Below are 21972 nucleotides of genomic sequence, written 5' to 3'. Positions count from 1 at the left end.
GTTGCTTACAGCTATGTATTATTCTATTACATACATGTGCCTCATCTTCAAGGTCTACTCATCTGTTGTACATCTAGATTGATTCCAACTCTTAGCTAATGTGCTGAGTGCTGCAATAAATAGCATGTATGTGTACACCCTTTTGGATCAGTGTTTTTTCAGTGTTTTTCTGTCCTGGGATAAGTAGGTCATACAACAGATAAATTCTCAGTTTACTGAGCACCCTCCTTACTGTTTTGCATAGGGGTTGTACTCAACAGCGTTACCAACAGCAGCAGATGAGAGTTTCTTTTCACCACCTACCTGCCAACATAAATTGTTCCCAATATTTTTGATATGTGTTGTCTTTATTGGTGTAAGATGATATTATTGTATTGATTTGGATTTCCCTAATGATAAGTGATGCTGAGCATTTTATATCCTCTTGGCCATCTGTTCACCTTCCTCAGAGAAATGTCTGTTCATTTCCTGTCCCTATTTTTGATGGATTTGGTGGGGGGGGGGGGTTGTGGAGTTAAATTTTGTGAGTACTTTGTATAATCTAGATATCAACCCTTTATCTGATGAGCTGAGTGAAAATATTTTCCCCCACTCAGCTGTCTTTTAGTTTTAGCCCCACCTGTGTTTCTTTTGCAACTTTTAGTTGTAGAAACTTATAGTTTGATGTAGTCCAATTTACTCATATTTTGTTCTATAGCCCTTGCCATTGGCATCCTGTCATTGAAGATTCCTTTGAGGTCTAAGTCTTGTGATGTTCTGCCTAAGTTTTCCTCAATGAACTTTATAGATTTTGCTTTAATCTCAAGGTCTTTGATTCATTTTTTTAATTGTATTGAAACTTTTGTGATTTATAAAGTCCTTCATAGTTGGGTTTCAGTCCTTCATAGTTGGTTTTCAGGGCCAATCCCACTATCAGTGTTGACCCCCCTCCACCCTATTCCCAGAGTGTATGCCATACCACCACCCTTTGTTCCCTAGCCTGCCAATTTAATAGGCCCATTTTAAGTTTAGATTGTTAAAGTTTGGGTATCTTAATTCCATTGTTGTTGCCTTTGACTTGGATATTTAGTTGTCCATTTTTGGTTTTTGTTTTGTTGTTGTTATTATTTGTTTTGGGGTCACACCTGGCCGCGCTCAGAGGTTACTCCTGGCTCTGTGCCTAGAAATTTTTCCTAGCAGGTTTGGGGGACCATATGAGATGCTAGGATTCGAACCACCATTCATCTTGAGTCAGCTGTGTGCAAGCAAACACTCTACCGCTGTGCTATCTCTCCGGCCCTGTTTTGTCCTTTTTTTTTTTTTACTATTAATTAATTAGTGTTTTTATTACAAATGTTTCACTGTAATATTTTAGGTACATAGTGACATTGAATCAAGGGCATTCCCAACACCAATGTTGTTCTCCCTCCATTTCTGTTCCCAGCATGCATCCCATATTCCCCTCCTTTACAACCCCCCCCCCCGCAATCTGGTTGCCAGTATAAGTGGTCCCCTCTGTGTCTAGCTTGTAGATTGGGTAGCGATTCTGTTCTCATTGACTTTGGATTTGGTGTTTAAGTCTGATTGTTTTTGTTTCTACTTAATGTTCATACAACTGTTTGGTCTTGGTACCTTCCATTATTTCTCCCTCAATTTGTGAGGTGGAACAAGATGGTTCAAGTTCTGAGGTTCTGTTAGTAGGAAAGAAAAAGCCCCACTCTTCCAGCTTCTGGCCTGACATCATCGGAGCCGCCCTGATGAGGGATTGCTCCTGGCTCTATGCTCAGAAATCACTCCTGGCAAAGAATTGGCTGGCTGTGGGGGTTGCCAGGCGAGTGCTGATTGCTCTACCTGCAGAGACTCCGCCCTGCTGTGCTTCTTCTGAGGACCTTGAGGACCTGAAGGGAACTCTGTCCTGTGCCTCTCTGTCTTTCCTGAATTCTTAAAGCTCTCCTCAGAGCCCTGGGAAGCGAAATTCCAAAAATTGTCACTAGAGGCCCCAGAAGAGCGCTGCCACAAATCGAAGTAGAGCAGCCACACACACTTTCTAACCAATAAACCATACCACAACACGCAGAAAAAAATCACACTACAAGCTTGACAATGGGGAAACCTCGCAGGCAAACACCATGCACAGAGAATGGAGACGAGAGCTCAGATGATCCAAAAAATTCCAACCATCTGATTAACCTCTTGGATAAGGAGCTTAGAATAGAAATATGGAAGATGTCCGTAGAACTCAAATAAAGCAAATATGGAAGATGTCCGTAGAACTCAAATAAAGCATAGATCGATCTGAACAGAAAACAAAGACAGAAATCAGAAAACTCCAAAATGAAATAACAGATCTGAAAAACATGGTAGCTCAACTGAAGAACTCAGTGGATAGCCTCTCCAACAGGTTAACAGCAGCTGAGGACAGAATCAACGTGTGGAAGATGAGATGCAGAAAAACTCAGCACAGCAGAAGAAATAAGACAAGCGATCAGGCAATGGAAAAAGTACTCAAGGAATGTGAATGGATGAAAATAGAAGTGTTTGATAAACTCAACAGAAACAACGTAAGAATTATTGGAGTCCCAGAGACCCAGGTAGGAGATCCCCAGGAAGAATCAACTGTCAAAGACATCATCAAAGAGATACTCCCAGAGTTAAACACTACAAGCAATCAAATCCTGCATTCCCAAGAGTACCAGCTAAAAGAGACCCGAAGAAAAACACCCCAAGACACATCCTTGTTACAATGACAAATCCCACAGATAGAGACAGAATACTGAAAGCAGCAAGAGCAAAAGGGAAATTACATTCAAAGGAGCATCCTTAAGACTCACAGCAGACATGTCACAAGAAACTCTCAAGACCAGAAGACAGTGGTGGGATATTGTGAAAAGACTGAATGAAATGGATGCCTCACCGAGAATACTGCACCCAACCTGACTCACGTTCAGGTTTGAAGGAAGGATACATAGCTTCATGGATAAACAACAGCTCAGAAACTTCACAGATGAAAAACCAGCCTTAAAGGAAAAACTGAAAGGTCTACTTTAAGACAAGAGAGACCAACAAACACAGCAAACCTATCTACAAAGATGACATTAAGTCCTATGACTATCATCTCCCTCAATGTCAGTGGACTAAATTCACCAATTAAAAGTCACAGAGTGGCAAAATGGCTCAAAACGATGAATACAACCTTCTGCTACCTACAAGAAACACAGCTGAATAATCAGAACAAGCATAAACTCAAAATCAAAGGCTGTAGGAAAATTATCCAAGCAAACAGCACCCATTAAAAAGCTGGGGTGGCCATATTAGTATCTGATGACACCAACTTTATACTTAGAAAAGTGATAAGAGACAAAGATGGACACTTTGTACTAATCAAGGGATATGTACAACAAGAAGAAATCAGACTATTGAATATATATGCACCCAATGAGAGACCAGAAAACTATCTAATACAAGTATTGACAAATCTGAAAGAAGACATCAATTATAACACAATAATTTTGGGAGACCTCAGCACGGCCCTGTCAACACTTAATAGATCAACCAGACTGAAACCCAACAAAAACATACTAGCCCTAAAAAGAGAAATGGAAGAAAGAGGACTAGTAGATATATATAGAACACTCCACCCCATAAAATCTGGATACCCATTCTTCTCCAATGTACATGGGTCATTCTCCAGTATAGACCACATGCTGACTCATAAAACATACCTTCATAAAATCAAGAAGATAAAAATCTTGCAGGCTACCTTTGCTGACCATAAGGCTCTGAAATTAAATGTGAATTACAAAGGGACACAGAAGAAAAACTTTAACAATTGGAAATTAAACAGCCTACTACTGAACAACCAGTGGGTCCAAGATGAAATCAAAAAGGAAATCAAAAATTTCCTGGAAACAAATGATAATGAAGACACAAACTGCCAGAATCTATGGGCAAAAGCGGTCCTGAGAGGAAAATTTATAGCTTTGCAAGCACACATCAGGAGAAGAAGGGGCATACCTGAATAACTTATGACACAGCTCATAAAATTAGAAAATGACCAACAAAAGGAACCAAAAATAGGGAGACAGAAGGAAATAACAAAACTGAAAGCAGAAATCAATGAAGTGGAAACCCAAAAAACAACCCGAAAGATCAAAGAAAGCAGAAGTTATATCTTTGAAAAAATAAACAAGATTGATAGACCATTGGCAAAATTCACAAAGAGAGAGAGAGAAACCTGATACCCCATAGTAGAAATGAAAAGGGGGAGATCACAACAGATATTGCAGAGATCCAAAGGGTAATCAGAGACTACTTTGAGAAACTTTATGCTACTAAACATGAGAACCTAGAAGAAATGGATAAATTCTTGGAAACTTATAACTTTCCACGGTTAAGTAAGGAGAATGTAGCATATCTAAACAACCCCATCACTATGGAGGAAATTGCAACTGTAATCAAATGTCTTTCTAAAAAGAAAGCCCAGGCCCAGATGGATCTAGTATTGAATTTTTTTCAAGCCTTTCAAGAAGAGCTACTACCAATCCTAGCCAGGCTCTTCCATGAAATTGAAAAAAAGGAACACTCTCAAACAGCTTTTATGAAGCCAACATCACCTTGATATCAAAACCAGACAGAGATGCTACAAAAAAGAAAATTACAGACCAATATCCCTGATGCAGATGCAAAGATCTTCAACAAAATCCTGGCAAATAGTTTCTAATGCATCATCAAGAAGATCATACACTACGACCAAGTACGTTTCATACCAGGAATGCAAGGATGGTTTAGCATTTGTAAATCTATCAACATAATACACATCAACCAGAAGAAAAATAAAAATCACATGATCATATCAATAGACACAGGGAAAGCATTTGATAAGGTCCAACACCCATTCTTGATCAAAACTCTAAGCAAGATGGGAATGAAAGGAACCTTTCTCAATCTAGTTGAAGCCATCTACCACAAGCCAGTGGCAAATATTATTCTCAATGGAGAAAAACTAAAAGCCTTTCCTCTAAATTCTGGCACAAGACAAGGCTGTCCGCACTCACCACTCCTCTTCAACATAGTACTGGAAGTACTTGCTATAGTGATCAGGCAAGAAAAAGATATCAAGGGAATCCAGATAGGAAAGGAAGAAGTCAAGCTCTCACTGTTTGCAGATGACATGATACTCTGCTTAGAAAACCCTAAAGACTCTACCAAAAAGCTTCTAGAAACAATAGATTCATATAGCAAGGTGGCAGGCTACAAAATTAACACACAAAAATCAATGGCCTTTTTATATACCAATAATGATAGGGAAGAGATGGACATTAAGAAGGCAATCCCATTCACATTAATGCCACACAAACTCAAATATCTTGGAGTCAACTTGACCAAAGACATGAAGGACCTATACAAAGAAAACTACAAAGCCTTGCTCCAAGAAATAAGAGAAGACACACGGAAATGGAAACACATACCCTGCTCATGAATTGGCAGGATTAACATCATTAAAATGGCAATACTCCCCAAAGCATATACAGATTTAATGCAATCCCTCTAAAGATACCCAGGACATTCTTCAAAGAAGTGGATCAAACACTTATGAAGTTCATCTGGAACAATAAACAACCTCGAATAGCTAAAGCACTCCTAGGGAAAAGGAATATGAGAGGCATTACTTTCCCCAACTTTAAACTGTACTAAAAAGCAATAGTTATCAGAACAGCATGGTATTGGAATAGAGACAGACCCTCAGATCAGTGAAATAGGCTTGAGTTCTCAGACAATGTTCCCCAGACATACAAGCACCGAATTTTTTACTAAGGAGCAAGAAATCCTAAGTGGAGCAGGGAAAACCTCTTCAACAAATGGTGCTGGCAGAACTGGTTAGCCACTTGCAAAAAAGCGAACATAGACCCCCAGTTAACATCATGTATGAAGGTAAAATCCAAATGGATTAAAGACCTTGATATTAGACCTGATACCATAAGGTATATAGAACAACACGTAGGTAAAACACTTCATGACATTGAGACTAAAGGCATCTTCAGGGAGGAAACTGCACTTTCCAAACAAGTGGAAACAGAGATCAACAGATGGGAATACATTAAGCTGAGAAGCTTCTGCACCTCAAAAGCAATAGTGCCCAGAATACAAGAGCCACCCACCGTGTGGGAGAAATTGTTCACCCAATACCCATCAGATAAGTGGCTAATATCCAAAATATACAGGGCACTGACAGAACTTTACAAGAAAAAGAACATATAATCCCATCAAAAAATGGGGAGAAGAAATTAGCAGATACTTTGATAAAAAAAAAGAAATACAAATGGCCAAAAGGTACGTGAAAAAATGCTCCTCATCACTAATCATCAGGGAGATGCAAATCGAAACAATGATGAGATACCATCTCACACCACAGAGATTGGCACACATCACAAAGAATGAGAATCAGTGCTGGCAGGGATGTGGAGAGAAAGGAACTCTTATCCACTGCTGGTGGGAATGCCGTCTAGTTCAACCTCTATGGAAAGAGATATGGAGATTCCTCCAAAAATTGGAAATTGAGCTTCCATTTGACCCAACTATTCCACTCCTAGGGATATATACCCTAGGAACACAAGAATACAATACAAAAATCCCTTCCTCACACCTATATTTATTGCAGCACTATTGACCCAACTATTCCACTCCTAGGGATATATACCCTAGGAACACAAGAATACAATACAAAAATCCCTTCCTCACACCTATATTTATTGCAGCACTATTCATAATAGCCAGACTCTGGAAACAACCAAGATGCCCTTCAACTGATGAATGGCTAAAGAAACTGTGGTACATATACACAGTGGAATATTATGCAGCCGTCAGGAGAGATGAAGTCATGAAATTTTTCCTATACAAGGATGCACATGGAATCTATCATGCTGAGTGAAATAAGTCAGAGGGAGAGAGATAGACGCAGAATAGTCTCACATCATCTATGGGTTTTAAGAAAAATAACAGTCACTTTTGCATCAATCCTCAGAGACAATAAGAGGAGGGCTGGAACTTCCAGCTCACTTCATGAAGCTCACCACAAAGAGTGGTGAGTGCAGTTATAGAAATAACTACACTGGGGGCCGGGCGGTGGCGCTAGAGGTAAGGTGCCTGCCTTGCCTGCGCTAGCCTTCAACGGACGGCAGTTCGATTCCCCGGCATCCCATATGGTCCCCCAAGCCAGGAGCAACTTCTGAGTGCATAGCCAGGAGTAACCCCTGAGCATCACCGGGTGTGGCCCCCCCCCCAAAAAAAAACCCAGAAATAACTACACTGAGAACTACCATAACCATGTGAATGAATGTGAGAACTGGAAAGCCTGTCTAGAGTACAGGTGGGGGTGGGGTGGGATGGAGGGAGATTTGGGACATAGGTGGTGGGAATGTTGCACTGGTGAAGGGGGGTGTTCTTTACATGACTGAAACCGAATCACAATCATATTTGTAATCAAGATGTTTAAATAAAGATAATAAAAAAGAAGGAAAGAAAAAAACAAAAAGCACTACAGCAATAAAGACAACAACCACACAATAACCATGGTCCTAAAATAAAAACAAAACAAAGCACAAAAAAAGAAAAAGAATAAGAAAAAAGTGGGAAAGAAAAGAAAAAAGAAAAAACAGCAATATAAAAAAAGAAACCAAAATAATTAGTTTGAGCTTCTTTTTTTTCTTTTCTTTTTTTTATTTTTTGCATAGGCACAATAACACTAACAATGTACCTGAGACCACTTGACCCCTGGCCCCCATCCTTTCATATTTGTCTTTCTCCTCCTCCATTCAGTTTCTTTCCTTCTCCTCACTCTATTCTGGGGCCAAGGGTGTTTGAGAAAACTCTCATTTAGACCATTGCATTTCTTCGTGAAGTTATTATAAATACCACATATAAGTGATATAATTGAGTTGACTTTGTATCACATCTTAAATGAGCATGACCCATATACATAGTTTCCTTAAGATATGTGGCAAGGCTTCACAGACAATGGGTGTTAGTCAAGGCATCCTGACGAGAACAGCTGAAGAAGGGTTTGCTGCTATAGACAAAGAATAGGCAACAGAAGTTCCTGTACTGCAGTACAACTGGAAAAGCAGAGAAAGAGAAAGAGAGGAAGAGAGGACGAGAGGAAGAAAGAGAGAGGAAGAGAGAGAGAAAGAGAGAGAGAGAAGAGAGAATATTCAGCAAGGACAACACTAGCAAGGGATCCTCCTCTAAGGAGTATAACACCAAAGCCTACTACCCAGGGATCAGTACTATTTGCTGAATGAATGATGATTTCACAGGCTAAATCTTTTGGTTCCATTCTTTTCATTATCTTCTCTAGATGTATAATACACAAATCTATATATACTTATCCAAGCACCCATCTATCTCTCCATGTCTCCTCATTTCCAGTATCCACCTGACTCACTCAATGAGCTATTCTCAGGCTATTCCACTGCCTTTCAAGGTTCCTGAACAGGCCAAGCCATGTACAAAGCTGTTACATGTACTTAAGAGACCCAATAAAAATCTCCCCTCTACCTGAACAACTCTATGCTTTTTTTAGAGGAGTGGTGGGAATTGGATGCTGAGGGTCATGATGTGCTCAGGATATAATTTTGATTCTGTGCTCATTTGTAACCCTCAGTGTTATTCAGGGACTGTGTGTGGTACAGAGCTTTAATCAAGGTAGATTCTATTCTTAACCCAGGATATGTATGAATGCTATATTATCTATGAGTGCTATAAATATCTTCCTTGTTTTTACAGTTTGTAATGGAATCGGGATTGGTGAATTTAAGGACACACTTTCCATAAATGCCACAAACATTAAACACTTCAAAAATTGCACCACAATTAGTGGAGATCTTCACATCCTGCCAGTTGCATTCAAAGGGTAAGAAACAGATTAATTTCTTTGTGTATATAAACAATCTGCTTTGTCCACTGGTAGAAACTACTAATCGATGATTTTATTTTTCAGTGACAGCTTCACAAATACTCCTCCTCTAGATCCAAAGGAACTGGACATTCTAAGAACTGTAAAGGAAATCACAGGTGTGTACAACAGATCACATGGTTCTAGTGGGAAGCCAGGTTTCACAGAAGAATGTTTATGAATTCAGGTTGAAGTTATATGCTTTAAGCAAATTCAAACTGTTAACAGCTTCATGTAAACATGTTCATTTCTCATCCCTGGGACCTCATCCAAGACCATTTTCCTGAGAGTAACATTATTCTGGGACAGACAGATGTGAATATTTTTGAGGATGTTAATTGAACAAGGAAATTAAGTAAATCACCTTGAATGTAACAGCTTTGTACATGGCCTGGCCTGTTTAGGCTCATCAATCACAGAGCCCTGCAAGGCTGTGGCATAGTCCAGGAATAACTCATTGAGTGAGTCCTGCGGATACTGGACATATAGCAAGAAATGAGGAGACACAGAGAGATAGGACAGTGCTTGGATAGGTGTATATACATTTGGTTATACATCCAGAGAAAAGCATAGTGAAAAGAATCAGTACAAATATGTTTCCAGCTCATCTTGTCTCTTGAGTTTTCTGAGTCAGGTTGCACATGAAATAAGTATTCAGGCCAAGTGTGTTTGAGTTTTTTATTCTGCCCTACAGGGTTTCTGCTGATTCAGGCCTGGCCAGAAAATAGGACAGACCTCCATGCTTTTGAGAACCTGGAAATCATCCGTGGCCGAACTAAGCAACAGTAAGCTGACTTCCACCAGAGTCTAACAGATTCTGCTCCATGTTTTAAAGTTGAAATAGAATAATGCTGAAGAGGTTTTCAAAATTGTTGCAAAGAGACTCCAAAGTTTCCATGTAGTTTTCAAGAGCTTTCCCTAACAATGAAGTCATGAAATTTTCTTATACATGGATGTACACGGAATCGATTATGCTGAGTGAAATAAGTCAGAGAGAGAGAGAGAAAAACGCAGAATGGTCTCACTCATCTATGGGTTTTAAGAAAAATGAAAGACACCCTTGTAATAATAATCTTCAGACACAAAAGAGAAAAGAGCTGGAAGTTCCAGCTCACCTCAGGAAGCTCACCACAAAGAGTGATGAGTTTAGTTAGAGAAATAACTACATTTTGAACTGTCCTAATAACGAGAATGTATGAGGAAAATGGAGAGCCTGTCTAGAGTACAGGCGGGGGTCGGGTGGGGAGGAGGGAGACTTGGGACATTGGTGATGGGAATGTTGCACTGGTGATGGGTGGTGTTCTTTACATGACTGAAACCCAAACACAATCATGTATGTAATCAAAGTGTTTAAATAAATTAAAAAAATAAAAAAATAAAAAAAGCAGAAGCACAATTAGACCTAGAAAAAAAACAATAAGGAAAGGTATTAACTAGGAATAAATATCAAAATGGAGAAATTAATTCTTATAGTACTATTAACTAAATTGCAGTTTGTTGAGGGGTTCACCAATTTTTCCTGTTGCCTTTATTCTGTTGCAGCATGCCCCGGGCTGCTTCTAGCTGGTCCCTTGTACTCTCTGACAGTTCCCATGTTTTTCCATCTCTTCCATGAATTTGAGGCTTCCAAAAGGCTCTAGTCAGACATTTTTCAGGATGGCTGATTTTGCTTTCACCATTAAAAGTAGGTTATGCATTTTTGGCAAAAGTAGTACCAAAGTAAAACCTTTACTGGCATATCTTATCAGGAAGATTCAAGAGACTCTCTAGCATTAAACACTTTCGTCAGGATTTCTACTCCAGCTGTTAAATACAGAGACCCACAAACATCACTCGTTAAAGAGTGTAGTAAGTCTAGTAGGAAGGAGTTTAGGGAATTGTTGGTCAAATCATCCCAGTAAAAAAAGGGTTGTTATGAGAAATGACTAAAAATACTTTGTAATATGTATTGTGTGGTGTTCAAGGAAATAAGAATAGAGTACACATTCGATGTGCATGGCTCTCTAAATGCTTTATAAACCACTTGTTTCTAGTCCTTGGCATCTCAGCTTATGTTGCTGCCTAGACAGATGCCTTTGCTCATAGTTCTCAGGAGTCTTCTTTTGACCAAGATCCATTCAGAGAGGAAAGACTAGATTGATTTTCTTTGGTGCCTGATCTTTACCACTGGGCTCAGTTGAGGCATCAGACAAGATGAGAATCGCTTCTTTTGTTTTCCAATGGGCACACTGGACAAAGTGTGGTCCACCAAAACCAGACCCCTGTAAATAGACCCCTGCCTTGATTTCCCTGAGCACATTCTAGGAGAAATTTACTTACACAGTACAAGTCACCTACACAGGACCACCTTGCATTTCTCAGAAACTCAATTAGAGGAAGAGAGGAGAAAAGGGTATGGAGAGAAAGTGATATATGGAAAGGAGTATTTAAATTCTGCTTTGATCTTCTGGAATCTCTTGCTTTAATATCAATATTTTTATGTGATATACTTTCAACTGCACCATTCTCTGTTCATGTGTCCAGTGAGCCTCCTAAAAATGCAAATCTTTAGGTTCTCAGAATTTCTCAGCTGCCTGACATTTTCTACAAGGAATACAAATTCTTCTATGCTTTGAAATTTGCATTCCCATTATCTCCCTAATTCTATTCCTCAGCTTCTCATTCTCAGTACCTATAAAATTAGTTCCCCTGAGCTTTTCCAGGTGCCCAGAATGGAAAAAAGCAGACCTCCATTCACTTTGAACAGCTTTTATTTTGATCTCTTGACAATTATTGATTGCCTTGCAAAGTACTTGCAATGTTAGGTGTTAAAAAAAAGTCTTAGTTCCTGCTCCAAAGGGCTTCAAAACCAGCACCTCCGGAAAGCTGTCTCCCCAGAAATCCTTGTTTAGCTACCTCTTGTTTTTGTCTCTGCAATTCCTATTACCAACATACTTATCATATTAGATTAACATTATCAATTACTTCATAAGATATATATTTCCTTGAACATAGGAAACATATAATTATCCTGCTTATATCAAATTATTCTGTTTATTATCAAAAACCTCAAGAGTTTATTTGTTTGATAAGTAGATGGAAGGAGGAATGGAGGAGGATGAACTTTGGTGTCTATTTGTATCTTTGAGAGATTATTTTCTATTCCAAAGCAAAATAAAAATGCAGTGATATAGTACAGTGGGTAAGGCACTTGCCAATATATTCCATATAGTTCTCTGAGCCCACTAGGAGTGATTCCTGAGTATAAAGCCAGGTGTAACCCCTGAGCATCATCCAGTATGATCAAAAAATATTCTTAAGCACAGTGAATAAAATGACACTCAGCCCACAATGTGCAACTTGGGTGAGGAATATTAAAGGAACCAATAATTAATATTTCTGTGGAGAGACTTGAAGGTCACTTGCAATTTTCAAATGTTGTAAGACCTATCTTTGCCCATGACATACAGCAATTAGGAGATAGTTTGTAGTAAATCTAAAGTGGTCAAGTTAAAAAGCTTTTAGTGATGATATGTTTATAGATATATACTTACAATTCTATTTTTCTTCTCTCCAATATAGTGGTCAGTTTTCTCTTGCAGTTGTCGGCCTAAGTATAACATCCTTGGGATTACGCTCCCTGCAGGAGATAAGTGATGGAGATGTGATAGTTACAGGAAACAGAAACTTGTGCTATGTATCTACAATAAACTGGAAAAGACTATTTGGGACCTCAAATCAGAAAGTAAAAATTACAAACAACAGACTTTCAAATGACTGTAGTAAGTAACCCCTCTGGTTTATGACAGAAATAGCCACAATGGGTTGTAGTATTGGACTTTAGAATGTTGAAGAGATTTTCCAAAATGACTTTTTTATTTTTAATGAAGCAAATTAGAAGATATCTGTGTATTCCTAAATGTAGTATTCTACTGTTTTTCATCAGAATATTTTACAGATAATTCTCATTTCACAGGATTAATTTACCTTGAAATTTAAACTAGCAGTTATTAGTGATTTATAGAACTAAATTCAGTACTGAATATTTCACATATTAGCTATAAGTTCCTTATTTCAGCATCTAATGGCACTAACTTCACAAACACAGGCACACATATATGAACATGCACACACAAGTGGATGGACATGTTGCAGTATCATTTCCCATTGTGCCTTTGGGACCACAGAGGAGTCCTGAAACCAGACACACACACACACACACACACACACACACACACACACAGTTGCTTTGTGCAACACTGACCACCTGCAGAAACAGATTTAAGTTTAAATCCTGATCTGGTTTTTCCTAGCCTTTAGATTGTGGTCTTAATAACTGTTGATTTTGACTGCTTCATCCATATATGGAGATGAAAATTATCTCTGTCTCTCTGTCCCTGAGAGAGAGAGAGAGAGAGAGAGAGAGAGAGAGAGAGAGAGAGAGAGAGAGAGAGAAGTAAAATGCCTACACCCAGAGACAGGCAAGAGAGGGTGGGTGAGAGGGAAGAGGGCATGGGGAGGGTGAGAGGAAAACTGTTGACATTGAGTAATAGTGAAGGTTGTACTAGTTGACATTGAGTACTAGTGAAGTCATACATTGTATGACTGTAACTCAATCATGAACCACTTTATATGTGAAAAAAAACTGTATTATGAGCAACATTGAAACCATGCTTTACAAATAAAAATATATCTAAAACACAATTATCTCTGTTCCATAAAGCTCAGAGAAGTCTATACAAATAAAACTCAGTGTGCAAAGGTCGTGGCATGGCAGTGAGCGTGTCGCAGGAACTTTTCCTATTGTCACTATCAGTCTCTATCTGTGACTACTCAGGTCAAGTCCAGATAGCTTGGACTTTATAAGGAAAATGGGCTGTATAAGAAATTATAAAGACATTTCTACATTATAAGGAAAATGGACTTGCTGCAGTCCTGGCTGCCCATTCTCCCAGCTTGTCTGTGCAGCTCAGGTTGCAGAAAACCCGGTACCCCTTTTACAATATTCTGCTCACTGTTTCTTAATGCATCCTTGTGGGCCCTCTCTCTCCTCAGAGGCCATGGGCCATGTGTGTGATCCTTTATGTTCATCAGAGGGCTGCTGGGGCCCAGAGCCCAGAGATTGTGTGTCCTGCCGCAACGTCAGTCGGGACAAGGAATGTGTGGAGAAGTGCAACATTCTGGAGGGGTGAGACATCTCCTTAAGCCTCTTGTCCTGATAGAAAGTGAGGCTAAGGTTGCCTTTATAACTCTGTCTATTGGGTTTACTTAATTTATTCAGAACTTTTCTTTATTTTTGTTGTTGGCAACAATTGAACACAAAAGGAAATGAATTAATATTCTTATTACTCATTAATTACAATAATTTGTAGCTTCTCTTTTCTGGAAATAGATTCTTGAAGCTGTCCAAAGTTTTCTAGGTACCCAGTACAGTAATGAATGGCACATATGGACCCTGACTATGATCGTCTGTCTGCTCTTTGCTTTGGCAAATATTGTCCCTAGTGCACCCTTGCCTAACTATCTGCTTCTTAACTAAAATCACGAATTCTGGAAAGGCATTTCATTTACTTGAAGTATCAGACCAACCAGCTCAAACAGTTAGGACCTGTGGTGTTGAAGGAGAATCTTCCAGGGTAACTGATTGTTTTTCTTTCTTACTCTTCAGAGAACCAAGAGAGTTTGTAGAGAATTCTGAGTGCATACGGTGCCATCCAGAGTGTCTGCCCCAGGCAATGAATGTCACCTGCACAGGACGGGTAAGGAGCACATTGATGCCACATGTGTATCAGAGAAAGCCATGGAACCATAGCCCAGAGTCAGAGTCACTTCATGACTACCCAGAATGGTCATATATGCTCACCTACCCTTCAGACATGAAGCTGGGTTTCCTTCCAGGGAGTCAGGGAAGTCATCAACGTAATTCGCTTGTCATGAACCTTGACCTTCTCTGCCTGATCTCTCCAATTTCTCCCCACCACAGAGAAGATGCATGAAGAGACTTTCTTGGCAACCAAGGCCATAGCCCTCACTATATCTGACATGGGTCGTTATTGCTTTTTCATTCTAGATAAACACCGTCAAATTCTTATTTTTAGTGAAGAAAAGTTTTGTTAAAAGAAATGTAGAGTGATGAAAGGGTAGCGAACAAGAGTTACATGTTAGTACATAATTATCTGAGGTATTTTAAGCAAAACTAGAAAAGCTTTTGTAATTAAGATTCATATCTACATGTTTCATAAGTTTTTTAAGGGTAAGTGAAAATTCAGGTTCCTATATACTAATGTTGTGATGTCAATTCTCAGACATTTCTCTTTTATTTTTTTTGTATTAGAACACCATGAATTATCAAGTTGTTTATAATAAAGTTGCTTTAGGGCAATGTTCAAACATTCATGGACTGTTCAAACATCAGTCCCACCATCAACATGATCTTCCCATCCCCAGTTTCCCTAGTTTTCCACCTACCAACCTAACCTGCCCCCTTGTAGGCATAAGCAAATTTACTTCCTAGTGTTTGTTACAACACAAAGGCAAAGATAGTCTATACTTAAATTGCTAAGAGTTAATTTGTAATAGTTATTAAATCTCTCAATAAACAGTGGCCACATGGTACCAGGTCGAACCTGGTTCGATCCCTGGCATTCCATAAGGTCCTCTAAGCCAAAAGCGATTTCTGAGCACATAGCCAGGAGTAACCCCTGAGCGTCACTGGGTGTGGCCCAAAAATCAAACAAAACAAAACAAAACAAAAACAAACCCTGATGCATCAGAAAACAGAGCTAACGGGCAACACTTCTTTGCCCTTTTGTTACGTTAGTTCTTTATGAATGTATGAGGCATGGCCCCCACGATCTTATCAGTTTCACCTCTGCTGAAGTTTGACAAGTAGAATCAAATCAAGTGTTTTACACAACGGTGTGACACCACTCCGCTTAAGTAAACCTCCTATGTGGATTGTCTAGAGTTACATCACTGAGTATGTATTCCTTTAAAGTTCATTTCTTTTATTTCAAATGTGAAAATGCATGAAAGTCCATTTTACTAATAAAAAATAGATAGGAACCAATTAAGATTGTTCTGACAAGGACAGTTTCTGCAAGTAACATTAATAAAGAAAATAAATAGGAACCAATTAAGATTGTTCTGACAAAGATAGTTTCTGCAAGTAACTAGGCATGGACCAAAAAGAATACCCAGGACTGGAGACCAAAGCTCTGCTGGCAGAACACATCCATTCAGTCTCTGGTATCATATGATCTTTCAGTCCACTACACGGAGCAACCCCAAAGCAACAAGCAGGTAGCAGACCCTGAGCACCACCAGAGGTGACTCAAAAACAAAACATAAAAATGCTACCTAAAGTATAAATTTCATTCCTTTCCTTTCTTCCTTTATTGAATGCATTTGAATCAGGAAAACTATTCTAAAATGAGTAATAATGGTCACGTCAAGCAGATATAGTCACAGATAAAACTTTCCTACTTTATAACTATGTCATTTGACTTTTTTCACAATAAACACTTTAAATTAAAACTTACTTCTGTTTTTTAAATGTATGTATACACATAACTGCATATCTGCTCTTCAATGTAGGGACCAGACAACTGTGTGAAGTGCACCAACTATATGGATGGTCCCCATTGTGTCCGAAACTGTCCTGCAGGTATTCTGGGTGAAAACAACACTGTAGTCTGGAAGTATGCAGATGACAACCATGTGTGCCACCTGTGTCACATCAACTGTACCTATGGGTGAGTAGCAAACAAAATGTTTCTGATCTTGCGATTTTTCACATCAGAAATGCCTCCCAATTTTCCAGGCAATATCTTGCAGAAGCTCATATTTTAAAGGTATTCAGGGCTATTTTCTGTAACACCAGCATATCTAGACAAGAAGATATTGAAAAACATAGAATAAAGCCTGGGTGTGTCAGCATTGCGAAGTCCTCTAAGTCCTATATGTCACCTCTGAAGGTGACCAAAATTTCCTTGAGAATTTTTGTTCTTGTTTTGCATTAACAGATTGCAATTAATAAGCATTCCCTGGAATGGTTTAACAATACTTATTCTTTTAGCTAAATGAATAAGTATCACTGTTGTTTGAGATATTTACTATCTTATTATAAAAATAACCATCTACTCCAAGATTTTTTTGTTTTGTTTTGTTTGGGGGCCATACCTGGTGATGCTCAGGGATTACTCCCAGCTATGCACTCAGAAATCGCTCCTGGTTTGGGGGACCATATGGGATGCCAAGGATTGAACTGAGGTTCGTCTAGGGTCAGCCGCGTGTAAGACAAATGTCCTACCACTGCGCTACAGCTCCTGCCCCCATCTACTCCAAGATTTTAAAACTTTTTAATATGAAATGAAATTTTGAATTTTACAAAATTCCTCCATGGTAGCAGTTTTAGGGTTGACCAAATTGCAACCTGATAAAAAGGTCAGGAATATAACTCAGCTATACAGTTTTTCCCTTGCTTGTGTCAGTCATTAGACTCAATCCCCAGTACAAAGGGTGGGGAAATGTTGTAGAAAGCATGTATAAACTATATTTCACTATTTTTTCACTTAATCTGTGTTTTTATACAACTCAGACACTAGAGTCATAATCCAAGATCGACTTATCCTAGCTGTATAAACTAAATGTTATATGTTTTCTTCCGTTTACTTCTGTAAAACAATCTGTGTTGGTTTGAAGTCTGTAATGTATGTCACTGGGCTTGGAGCAGGGAGGGGGTGGGATAAAGTCTTTGAATGTTCAGCCAGTTGGTGTTAGCAACAAATATACTTCATGTAAGAAACGGATTTCCCAGGCCAGAGAGATAGCATGGAGGTAAAGCGTTTGCCTTGCATACAGAAGGATGGTGGTTTGAATCCCGGCAACCCATATGGTCCCCCGAACCTGCTAGGAGCGATTTCTGAGCATAGAGCTAGGAGTAACCCCTGAGTGCTGCCGGGTGTGACCCAAAAAAAAAAAAGAAAACAGATTTGCCAATTATAGACCGTCTTTACCCAAGATTTAAAATAAAATGCTATTGGTATTTGCTCTAGTGGCCCCCTCTCCAGTAGTGTTACTACTTCATTTTCAGACTTCACAATAGTATCTCATCTCTCATCTCACTAAATTTGTCTTTTATTTTCTCCAACATCTGCATTTTCCTCCCTCACTTTCAAGTAAATTGCTGCTAATGTGTATTTGACACAGAGTTCATAATACTTTACCTTTCACACAACTAAGTGTTTTTTTACTCTGAAAGTTGTTGGTTATCAGAAAAATGTATGGGTATATTGCAACCTTGTCACTGCCTGTCACTGCCCCCTAAAGTCATTCCTCCTAAACTATAGAATGGATTGCACAAAATACAACTTAAAATTTTGAATGTGGGAAAAGTTGATGAGTAAAGGAAAAATGAGAAGGCACTTTTATGTGTATTGTGGCATGTGTTTTATCAATACACTCTCAGAGTTTCTATTGTTCCGTTAGGAAGGGACATTTTTAAAGGTTCTCAGGTTACCCCAAAGGTGTCTTCTTAGTCAATTAGAGTTAGGGAAAGTGCCTGCTTTCAAAGGATATGCCCGTGCCACCCAGGTGGGTCTAACTTCTGAAAAGAATGGTTCAGGAACTTACATAAGAGCCATTTTTAAATGGAAACACATTTTATTAGTGCTGAAAGGAATGTTGCTTTGAAATTTTTATCTTGGCAAAATCATGTCATTCTCAATTCTAACCGAAGAAAATAAATTGGATGGAGAACAGAGAATAAATTTTTCTGGCAAAACTCAATGATACCATGTGTTAAGACCTCTTGTACTTGGTATTAAACAATTTTTTTCTTAAGAAATAAGTAGGGTATTAGCAACTTTCAGAAAAACCTCTTGACCTTTTAGTAACCAAATAATCTTCTCTTGCCATTTCTTCAAAAGTGAATACATCTAGTCTCCCTTTTGATCTCATCTGTCAAAAACTTTTTACTAGAAATTTTTGTCAGTTTCCCATCACTTTCAGAGCTACATAAAGTTTCACCTCTAGTATAAAAATGAATGTTATAATTTTGCATTATTTTGACACTCCAGGACCCACTAGGGAAAAACATTATCAATACACTAGGGAAATACACTAGGGAAAACACTGCCAGATATCTAGGCAGTAAAGAGCTTTTTTTTTTTTTTTTTTCATAAAGCCTAGTAGCTTCGAGGATTATTTACCAGTGAATGTTTTTAGAGAATGGATTTTGGTTTTTCTAGTAGATTTTAGACTGTCAAATAAGAGGCCTCATGGTCTGAGAAGCCCAGATCAATACTGCTATACAGAAACTTTATTATCTGGTAATTGGAAGACAGTGCACTTGAAGTCCAAGAAAAGTAAAGGATAGTGATCTTGAATGAGATGTGAAATGCTTAAGAATAAGTGACAGTGTCAGATGAATACCTGTCCTCTTCACATATTTGAATTAAGTCCCTGGCTATCCCCAGGTTATGAAATTTCTGTCTTCTATTTAAAGTCATTTTTTCTATTGAAAGTTGTACTGGCAAATGCCACTACTATACTTTAAAGTTGATTTCCTCTGCTTTTAAGAAACATCATCCTGGACTCTGAATAAGTTTTGTGATTTCCCCACTTTCTCCACTTGTCATTAATCTCCTGCTGTTCTGAAATGACATGCTCCATGGAGACATTATAGTTCTGTGGAATGATGGAGACAGAGCTACCACTCAGATCTGTACCAACAGGACCTTTTGCATGCGTTGGAGATCATGTCCCTCCTTATCCATTCTTCTTCTACTCCTTAATTAGTATGGCCTAACTCAGCTCCCTCTACTCTCCTCCTCTTGCCACAGCTATGACAGCTGTATCAAAATAAAACATGGACATATTTTGGCAATGAAGACCAGAAACTGTCCACTGTGTTTAGGGCTGGAGTTACCCCTGTCACAGATGCTCAAAATATGTACTGGTGAATAAGCAAATGAATAACCACATAATTAATGGCTAAATATATTGCAATACTGAGATGCATGGTGATTTTATTGTGATTTGAAAGTAATGTAATACACATTTCCTTGTTACTGTTAAAAACTTTTCAGACAAAAATGTTGGATTTGAATGGTCAAAAGATGTTTTTTCTTTTTAATTCCTACAGCTGTGATGGTCCAGGTCTTGAAGGCTGTTCTCCAGTTGGGTAAGTGAAGCTTTGAGTCTAATACTAGAAGCATGAAGAGCAGATTAAAGCTTCCCTACATTTTCACTTGTTTTTATCTCCCACCTCTGAGCAAGCGTAGTAGCCCTGGCACATGTCCTTCCTCTGTGCACCTGCTGGTGTGAGTTGGATGTAAGACTGGGAGATTGGAGTTGGGAGTATCTACTCAGTTGACCTTTTCATCTTCTGTGTCTCTTTCATTCTTCTCACTAGCCCAGTTGGCTGGACCAAAACTATGTTTCAATGAACCTTCTCCTTTATGGCAAAACTTCAGCTTGAGAAACTTTCTCCCTTGCTTTCTTTGCTGCTTCACCTGACTTCCTTCCATTTTGATCAATTTGCTACCAAATGATTGTTATGTGGAGCAAAGCAGAATTGAAGGTTTCTATTTGGATCCATCAGGAAAGAATGGTAATTTCAGATCACAATGTCCAGTAAGGCATTACACACAGATGAGGCACTTATTTGCTATTCCCAGCATCCCCAAATGGTCATAATTCTATATACTACTACCATTTTTACAAAAGAGCTCTACAAAAGCTCTTCTTCATCTCCCTTCCACAATCTCAGCTGACTTTCCTGCCTTGAATGAGCGATAATAATGGTTTTCTCCTACCTTTAGAGAGAATTTAAAGACAGATAAGGACATTTATCTCTGAGATAACACTGGCAGTTTCTCCTTACATCTGCCCTTAGACTGCAAGGACACTTACAAAATATTTCCAATTGTTTTAAATTTTATTTTATTTTATTGATACCATTGTGATGTACAAAGTCCTTCACAACAGGGTTTTAGACATACAGTGAATAAGGGCTAATCCCTCCACCAGTGTTCAACTCCCTCCACCATGTTCCCAGAGTGTATCCCATACTACCAGTCTTTGCCCCCGGCCTGCCAGTCTAACAGGCTCATTTAAAGTTTGGCTTGTTAGAGTTTGGGTTTTTTTATTCTATTGTTGACTTTGACTTGGACATTTAGTTCTGTCCTTTTTTTATCTCCACCAATGCACCTGAGACCAAGTGGCTCCTGGCCCCATCCTTGCATATTTGTGTTTCTCTTCCTCTATTCAGTTTCTTTCCTTCTCTTTGCTCACTCTGGGGCCAAAAGTGTTCAAGACAACTCCCATTTAGAGCATTGCTTTTCTTCATGCAGTTATTTCTAAATATCACTATAAGGTGTTATCATTCTATATTTATCCTTCTTACATTTAACATAAAATTCTTCCAATATTAACTCTACAATCAGTGTCTTAGCAGTGAAGTGGTCCCGTACATCCCCAAACTATAAAACAGCTTATACTTCAAAGATTTTTCTCCTATTTTTATTTATTAACTATGACGACAGCTCACTAGAGAACACATAATTCATAATTTATTACTTATAACACCTAATAACCCTTTCAATAGAGTAAAACTCATATTAATTTAAACTGTTAATTGAAAAATGTTTAAGGCCAATATACTTTGTTTTATATACAATTAAGCTAATTAATCTTTGATACTGATTAAAATTTTTCCCTGAAAACATAAAGCTTGTCAGAAATGCAGATGAAATAGTTTCTTGTGATTTATTGGATAATCTTGCTGTGTTTTTGTATTTTTCATATTTAATTTTAAGTTGTATAACATATACTTTCAATTTTCTCCCATATTTTTAATTTATTTTTTAATTTAACAAATGATTTTTCAGTTTGGGGGCCACATCAGTAGTGCTTGGCCTCAGCTCAGTTTCCAGAGGTCATACAGTACTGAGGAATGATCCTATAATACCAACATAATAAAGTATGCTCTGCAGAGCACTGAGCTCTTTCTTCAAGACCATTTCTTCTTTTAAATATAAATTTATTCTTGACTGTGTAGC

The 21972-nt window shown here is 38.5% G+C and overlaps 1 protein-coding gene across 1 annotated transcript in view; it reads left to right on the top strand.

Moving 5' to 3' along the window:
* EGFR (epidermal growth factor receptor) overlaps positions 1-21972 on the top strand; it is a 229724-nt gene that overhangs the window by 163581 nt on the left and 44171 nt on the right. Inside the window, exons 9-16 of the mRNA XM_049777187.1 lie at positions 8761-8887; positions 8975-9048; positions 9624-9714; positions 12491-12690; positions 13964-14096; positions 14577-14667; positions 16505-16662; positions 20055-20093. Coding sequence (XP_049633144.1) covers positions 8761-8887; positions 8975-9048; positions 9624-9714; positions 12491-12690; positions 13964-14096; positions 14577-14667; positions 16505-16662; positions 20055-20093 — 913 coding nt within the window. The remainder of the gene's footprint in view (positions 1-8760; positions 8888-8974; positions 9049-9623; positions 9715-12490; positions 12691-13963; positions 14097-14576; positions 14668-16504; positions 16663-20054; positions 20094-21972) is intronic.

This window comes from Suncus etruscus, chromosome 7 (assembly GCF_024139225.1).
Source record: "Suncus etruscus isolate mSunEtr1 chromosome 7, mSunEtr1.pri.cur, whole genome shotgun sequence".
Lineage (NCBI taxonomy): Eukaryota > Metazoa > Chordata > Mammalia > Eulipotyphla > Soricidae > Suncus > Suncus etruscus.
This window is presented reverse-complemented; position numbering and strand designations above follow the sequence as displayed.